The following is an 8,504-nucleotide window of genomic DNA, read 5'->3' as shown; positions in this document are numbered from 1 at the left end:
CGTTTGTCGACAGCCAGGAAGTCTGGATCGGGGGGAAATCGAAAACCGGAAGCCGCTGAGACGACAAAGAGAGTTGCCGGTAGTTTCAAGCGAAACCCTAACCTCTCTCTCCGAGATGCCGCAAATAAGCTGGGTGTATCGTCTACAACCGTGCATCGAGCCAAAAAACGAGCCGGACTATCGACTTACAAGAAGGTAGTGACTCCAAATCGCGATGATAAACAAAATACGACGGCCAAAGCGCGATCCCGGAGGCTGTACACGACGATGCTGACGAAGTTTGACTGCGTGGTAATGGACGACGAAACCTACGTCAAAGCCGACTACAAGCAGCTTCCGGGACAGGAGTTTTATACGGCAAAAAGAAGGGGAAAGGTCAAAGTTCGCAAAGAAATATCTGGTTTGGCAAGCCATCTGTACCTGTGGCTTGAAAAGCAGCATTTTCATAGCTTCCGGGACTGTCAACCAAGAAATTTACGTGAAAGAGTGTTTGAATAAACGTCTGCTGCCTTTCCTGAAGAAACACGGTTGTTCCGTACTGTTTTGGCCGGATTTGGCATCTTGCCATTACGGTAAAAAGGCCATGGAGTGGTACGCCGCCAACAACGTGCAGGTGGTTCCCAAGGACAAGAACCCTCCCAACACGCCAGAGCTCCGCCCAATTGAGAAATACTGGGCTATTGTCAAGCGGAACCTAAAGAAGACCAAAAAAACTGCTGAGCAGCAGTTCAAGGCAAACTGGCTTTCTGCGGCGAAGAAGGTGGACAAGGTGGCTGTACAAAATCTGATGGCAAGGGTCAAGCGTAAGGCCCGGCAATTCGGATTTGGAAAAGCGGAAGCCTAACTGAATATTTTTCCTGAATTTTATACTAATTGAACTTGAAAAAGAAATTTAATTTGATTTTTTAAATAAACGATTTCACCGATTTACACGCGTTTTCCCTTGACCAAATTTTGACCGTATCACTCTTTAATAGGGCAATAAATGTTATAGAAAATGTGAATATTCTTGTTTTCATACTTTGTCCGCGTAGCCCCTCCGAATACCCAGTAATATGCCGGCCCTGCGACATAGTTCGGGGGTTTCATGCTACTGAGCTAGTAACCCGGGAGTGTTTGGTCACAGGATTTTATTAGGATTTCAATAAATTACTAGTGTGGTTAAATGTATCTGAGAAGCCTTCCAATCCTACCAGTGACCAATCTAAGGACAGCCCGTAACCTACCGGTGAGTTGCAACCCATTGGTTGAGACTGCATAAAGGAGAATTGTAAAACTGAAAAAATATTTGCTCATTGCTATTTGTTGATTTGACTATAACAACTGAACCTATATTTAATAATAAACAATCCCTTGAATGAAATGAAGCTATATTAAATCAAATGGAAATCGCTAGCTTTAGTTCGCAACATGACTTCAATCCGATTCCTTCTGTTGTCAATATTCGCTGTAGCAGTGAGTCTGGTGAACAATTAATTCAAGATATATGTAATTCATATATGCAACAAACGAGTGTTTGAAATTCTAGGCCACCCCATTGTGGGATGCAGTAGATCCGGAGCAGGTCCTCTTCATCGCCTCACGCTGTATGGAGGACTGGTCACCAAAAGCTAAGGATCCCAAAAAGGCATTGGAAAATTGGATGAACTGGAAATTGCAACCATCGGACGACCAAGCCACCCACTGCTACACCAAGTGTATGTTGGAGAAGATTGGATTTTACGACTTTGGCGAGAAGAAATTCAAGGTATGATAAATTTGGTACTTGAAAAATCATTCAATCCAAGCAATGATGTGGATCTATCCTAAAGGGCGTCAGAGTGGTTCAACAATGGGAGACATACCATCAATACCAATCCGCTGACCGAGAAAAGGTGTTAGCTCTCGCAGATGAGTTCAATCTAATAAAACTTCAAAAATCGTTCAACTGTACGGCTGTGTTCAACGCATACAAAGATGTCCACGCTAAGTACCTGGATACAATCAAAGCCATTCTATTTGGCGATAGATCGTCCGCGGAAAAGTTCTACAAAGCTAAGGTTTTACTGTGCTTCTGATTAGACTAGGAAATTTTACTCGAACAATTGTCATTCCAGGGTGATACAATCAAACAGAAAGGTCAATCACTATTTGTGTTCTGTGAGAATATAAACTATCCGGCTGGTAGTGCCAAACGAAAGCAAGAATTATGCAAAATCAGGAAGTATGAACTAAGCAGTGGTAAGGAGTTCAGTAACCACATGGCGTGCATTTTTAAAGGACTGCGATATTTGAACAAGAAGAATGAGCTGAATGTAAGTGAAATCCGATTGGTGCATGTCGCTTTGATTGATTTGATACTTTCTTTTCAATTAGGCTGAAGAAATCGTCAGAGATTTACAGCTGGTGGGTAAGAAACCAAATGCCATGAAAGCTACCCTGCAAAAGTGCAAAGGAAACTTGAAGGAAACCGATCCGGGGGCCATTGCAATTCATTACTACAAATGTTTGCTGGATGATCCGAAAGTGGTGGATGATTTCAAAGAAGCATTTGACTACCGGGAAATTAGATCCCAAGACTATATGTCACTGCTAAGAAGTAGTATGAAGCCTTATGAGAAAAGCGAGGTAAGAAAAATGGTGGACAAAATTGATGACAAGCAATGTTCATAGACATTAGATTTACAAGGAATTTTCTGGATGCCAGTTTGGAAAAAATGTTCCAAATCTAGTAAATAAAAGAAGAGCCATCTGATATTCAAATTTACCGCTGAAACTTTCATGAAGAAATCAGTTAATCTTCGACTAATCGGTCTGCCATCTATTGGGTACATTCACTTTTTCGATTCAAGTGATCTACTACTGTATGTGAGACCATCAATTCGAAAGGATTAGATTTAAAAAAAGATAACTACCAGTTCGCTCGATCCAAGAACAGAATTCACTCAACAATCAATCATCATAGCACGTCCGTTACCAAAGCCCACAACTTTTTCGCACATTAAACGCTATTTGGAAATCGTTCATAACTCACCAAACACGACCCAGCCTTCGTCAGTGGGTTTCCTTAACCTCTCCACCAGATCTACTAGTTGAGAGCGGAAAAAAAATGGTAGCACATTAAACAGCGCACGATTTAATAATTAAACTTTTCCCTCTTCGCCTGCTGGCTTGGTGGGGGCCTACAACCAAGCAGAGGCACAATCAGCGTGTGGTGATCTAAGGGAAGCGCCTGCAATCGTTGCTACCGTCAAGAACTACCGAGTTCCGACCTCATGTTCGGTGTGATCGATGGTGCCGTGTGGTTGACTGACGATTGTTTTTCAATCGTCTGTCGTCGTTCGGATTTCGATTAAACCAGAACAAGCAGAAGGTGGCGATGGAGGGCGTCAACGGTACATTTAGCTCTCGCCATAGTCTAGTCTAAATACTAGGGCAGGTGGTGCTGTGAGGTGGGTGTGTGAGCTGTATTTAGTGTTAAGCAATAGAGTTGAAGTCGGGCTTCTGGAGTTTCGTCAGACTCTGTTGGTCGGCCAGTCGGTAGCAAGGTGATATGATCCGTGCTTTAGTAATTAAGTTTGGAGGTTACGGTGGTGTGAGAAACGTATTCCTTAGATATGATTGAATAGTGGTTTGATTTTTCTTGACAAGATCTGGCCGCTGCATCGAACACGATATTCGTTTGAAAATAAAAACCGATCCCTACTGGGGTTGTTGATTTTATATATCACCCACCGACAATAGACCCGTACAATAGCGCCAATCCCGTGAAAAGCAAATCATCCCTCTAGAAGGCAGATGTGCGCTGTTGAAGATCGACTTTATTGATCTCGGATGTCCTCTTGCCCTTCATAACTATTTCCAATGCTTGCGAGCACGTGCATTTCAAGAAATGTTCCTTACCGGCGCTGAATGGTTTTCCTTTTTGTGTGTCTTTCTTCGATGTTCGATTTATGAAAATAGATACCTTCTTCGAACGGTCCTACCTCGGGAGTAAAGAACCAGTCACCAGCATCGAAGACGGACAGATGTTACTGCAGAAAGGCAAAAGATTCTCTTCTATTCATGTCCCTCAACTCGGGGTCGTGATTTTTCAGCTTTTAATAAATAAATGAGTTTATAAACGCATGTTCATCTTTGTTCAGGGTCTCACAATGCCAGAATCAATAAATGTTTCAGCATCAATGTGGCAAAGAAATACCTACCAACAGAGAAGATCAATCCGAGAATGTGCGTGTGACGTAATGTGTGTGTCTCCGGGGAAGGTGCCAAAGCCGTAGATATCCAGACTAGGGATTCAGGTAGATCCTGTCTTGTGTGTGTCGTTCGTTATGCTTTTTTTATGACGACGACTAGGACGGTGCAGGGGGTGGGTGTACGTTACGCTTCGCCGGTCGGTAGTTTTGTTGGCTTTTGTGTGCACAATTATCGACACATTTCAAGGCACGCTTGTCGTCATCTGATCGGCTTTGGCTGCCTGAAAAACGGGAAATCCCTGCACACTAAAGACCGTGACGTATTGGCTGCGATGATGAGTGGCGGCGGGGGAGGATGAGGGTGATCGAGGATGACATTTGGGATCTTCGTGTGGCGAACGGCTGCTGGTAAGATGATCCTGCACGTGCTGTATTTGTTTTCTTTAGCGAATGTTTTCACTTGGTCGGTTCTAGGGGGAGGGGATCATAATTTTGAGTATACTTCATCAGGCATGTTGAAAATAAATCCACAAAGTTCAAAGAAATACTGTTTAGAAACATCAAATGTCATAGTTATTGCATAAAATAAGCGAAAAGAATGAACCAAAACAAAGCAAACAATTCGCAACATAGAAGCGATTTTCAACAGAACGCCTACGTTTCATTATATGGTTTAATGATGCACTAGCTAGGATCACAGGAAATCAACTCCGAAGCAGATCAAGTTGCACACTAAGGAGTATTTTTTCTAATCAAGCTGGCCAAAAGTAAATTTCCAAAATTAAACAAAATTTATTTTTAATTGTTACATTGTATAACCAAAAGATAGGAGAACAATTCTCTGTGGGTCATTTCGCGCACTGAAAAAAAAGTAAGAGGTTGTATCTAAGACACGGCCGTAGATTTGACGAAAGATTACGTGCTCGGTATCTATATTTGGCGACTGTGTTAGGGAAACACACTTTTTCCCCATCACGGAAACGCGTCGTTTTCTGATGACAAAATTAAGCATTTTCGTGCACAAAACGCACGGAAGTTTTGGTTTATTCAAAAGATAATAAAAAAACCAAAATTTATTGGAGGAATTTCGAACCAAAATTTTCCAATCTCGAGATAATTGCGATCAAACATATGTATTCGTGATTATTATTATTTTTTTTTTTCTAGCGTCCTGGAGAAAACTTTACTTTAATTCGAAGTGCTTCTGGTTAATTGACAAGGTCATGTGGTATGCGGTCATTGTATGTACCACTTAAATACTGTTACGCATTTGTTCACAAACGTTTGGCTGATGGGTACATTATAAAACAGCTTTGGGGGCGATGTGACTGGCAGCAAGGCGAGCGAACATTCAAAGAAAATTAACTCTTAAACAACAATAATTTATGAAAAGAACCATTAGTCGTGATGGTTGAGTAATGCTGCACAACAATAAAGAATATCCTTCCAGCAACTTGATCAGCCAATTGGTCAAAAAGACAAGCCCCTGAACAGGAAGATGCCCCAATGAGTGGGGAGAAGAGCCCGCCCTTTATCCACGAAATGTTATCAACAGGGAGTTGGCATTCCCACTCTCCCCGTCCAAATCGCTTTAATCGGTTGCCCTGTTGGACCGTCCCTTCCCTTCTATATATGTGTTTCAATGTATATACGAGTTGATTGTTATGATTATTGTCAAAAATACTTACATTTCGATGAAGATCGTGATATTTATCATTACAGAAACCAGTCTTGAATCGTAGACCAGGTCCATCAACAATACACTCGTTCCGAGAAGGGGTTCATGGTTATCTTCTTCTTCTTCAGGCTCGCTCATCACCCGGAATGAAGGCTCGGTACGGTTACTTACCTTACCAATCAGACTAAGGCCTTGTTGTCCTCTGCTGTCCGAAGAAGTCGTCTCCACTCTACTCGATCCATGGCCACACTTCGCCAGCCTCGTAGTCTGCGAAGGATCCGCAGGTCACCTTGTACTTGGTCGATCCACCTTGCCCGCTGCGCGTCTCTTCTTCTTGTTCCTGTTGGGTCGCTTTCTAGAACCATTTTCACTGGGTCGTCGTGCGGCATTCTTACGACGTGCCCAGCCCACCGTAGTCGCCCACTTTTTGCAATGTGGACGATGGATGGTTCTCCCAGCAGCTGGTGCAATTCGTGGTTCATTCGCCTCCTCCACGTTCCGTCATCCATCTGCACTCCACCGTAGATGGTACGCAACACCTTCCGTTCGAAAACACCAAGGGCGCGTTGGTCCTCCACGAGCATAGTCCAGGTTTCGTGGCCGTAGAGCACCACCGGTCTAATCAGTCTCTTGTAGACAGTCAACTTCGTGCGGCGGCGAATTTTATTCGACCGGAGCGTCCTCCGGAGTCCAAAGTAGGCACGATTCCCTGCCATAATGCGTCTTTGAATTTCTCTGCTGGTATCATTTTCGGCGGTCACCAGTGAGCCTTAATACACGAACTCATCGACCACATCGATTTCGTCACCGTCAATCTGAACTCGAGGTGGGAGGCTAACATTGTCTTCCCTAGAACCTCTTCCTTTCATGTATTTTTTGGCTTTGATGCGTTGATGGCAAGTCCAATCCGCCTAGCTTCAGCCTTCAGTCTGATGTACGTTTCCGCCATCGTCTCAAAGTTCCGTGCCATGATGTCAATGTCCTCGGCGAAGCCAAGAAGCTGGATGGACTTCCTGAAGATCGTGCCACTCGTGTATATCTCAGCTCTTCTGATCACACCTTCTAACGCGATGTTGAATAGCAGACACGAAAGTCCATCACCTTGCCGTAACCCCCTTCGAGATTCAAAGAGACTCGAGAGTGTCCCCGATACTTGAACAACGCACATCACTCGATCCATCGTTGCCTTGACCAATCGCGTCAGTTTGTCCGGTTGCTCGGTACGGTTAGTAATAACAAATAGTGTTACATTCAAACGAAAAAGAGATACAACCAGGATTAGTTTTTTAAAGTAATAGTCATCTGAATACCCAACTAATCATATCTCAGTGACATTTTCTCACTCTGAACCTCAATTAAAAGTTATTTTGTGATTATATGGTTACTTTGGTACTCACGCGTACGTCAGAATGGTTCATCGGTTGCGAATTGAAGTGCTTCTCCAATTGAAGCGATACATTTCTCAATTTTTCAACGTTATCCTAACGTAAACTTAATATTATCACCCATATGCCCGTCGACGCCCGAAAACCATCCACCATACAAAATCAAATAAAAATGTTTCTGTATGACAAACACGTCCAGACAAAAACGAGAACATGGGTGTATATCTTCACTGTAACAACTACGGGTAATCATCGAAATACGTGCATTTTACTCAGACACGTTTGAGCAAACTGCAATCACTCTCTCATACTCGAAATGTGCCACGACCAAATTGGCTCAACAACGCCCTATACGCTATCTGACCAAAGCGCAGGGCCTCAAAAATACATGGTAGGAGAAATGGCTCTAATGTTGGCCTATAAATCTAAGATTGGCCAAAAATCTTATCTAGATGAACGCGTCATTAGGACGGTACTAATGGATATTTTTTATCGCTATTGAAAATTTAGTCGATTGCTGAATTTATGTATGGGTCCAAATAATGGCATTTAGGCCGACATTACATCCATTTCCCCTATGTAATATTTAAACTTATGGGAACTGACATTTAACCTTGACAAATGTCCAGGAAATACACACTAACAAATTCATGGTGAAAAGAACCGTTTTGTCGTGACGTGATGGTTGAGTAATGTTGAGCTATTAAGATGTTCAACACAGATGAGGCTGGTGAGCTGTATGTTGTTTGGAACGAGGGTGACGCGCTTGGCATAGTGACCCACAGTGGCTCACGAAGAGCTACTGAATCCGATCAGTAGCAGTGCAGCTTTTTCCTCCTTCGTCGGTGAATGGATGCTCTTGTGGGCTGCAGCTTGCAGATTGCTGGCAGCCTTTCGTTGTGTACTGCAGAACAATGTTCAATGCCATGCGCTGAAATCACTGCTGCTGCTGATGACGACCAATTGGACACCTCCACATACGCTGATTGAATAAGCACCGTTTGGCGAGACCGGATGGAATTCGATTTTGAAATCTGTATTAGGGAAAGCGCTTTTCGCATCGTTGATAATATTGATTACCAATGCAACAGTTGGACATTGGTGTATTTTTCAATAGATATTGAAAATTGATAAAGTGTCCATTTAAGCAGATTTGTAGAAAAAATTCTAATCGATTGGCTTTTTTAGAATTAAAATCCATCTGCTATTGACAGAGTTATAGGTGGTCAAACTTGGCCACTTTTCGTAACGTTACCGTTATGTTAC

General features: G+C 42.9%; 1 protein-coding gene across 1 annotated transcript; it reads left to right on the top strand.

The window, feature by feature from the left end:
* Window positions 1-1,410: 1,410 nt before the first annotated feature.
* LOC135701116 (long form salivary protein D7L1-like) lies at window positions 1,411-2,756 on the top strand. Its single transcript, XM_065221821.1, has 5 exons — window positions 1,411-1,464; window positions 1,529-1,747; window positions 1,812-2,039; window positions 2,097-2,294; window positions 2,356-2,756. The coding sequence occupies exons 1-5, from the start codon at window positions 1,411-1,413 to the stop codon at window positions 2,650-2,652; spliced, it is 996 nt and encodes a 331-aa protein (XP_065077893.1). The 3' UTR covers window positions 2,653-2,756.
* The last annotated feature ends 5,748 nt before the right edge of the window (window positions 2,757-8,504 follow it).

Source organism: Ochlerotatus camptorhynchus, unplaced genomic scaffold (assembly GCF_037179485.1).
Source record: "Ochlerotatus camptorhynchus isolate MF236.1 unplaced genomic scaffold, CSIRO-AGI_Acam_v1.1 ptg000014l, whole genome shotgun sequence".
NCBI classification, from domain to species: Eukaryota; Metazoa; Arthropoda; class Insecta; order Diptera; family Culicidae; genus Ochlerotatus; species Ochlerotatus camptorhynchus.
This window is presented reverse-complemented; position numbering and strand designations above follow the sequence as displayed.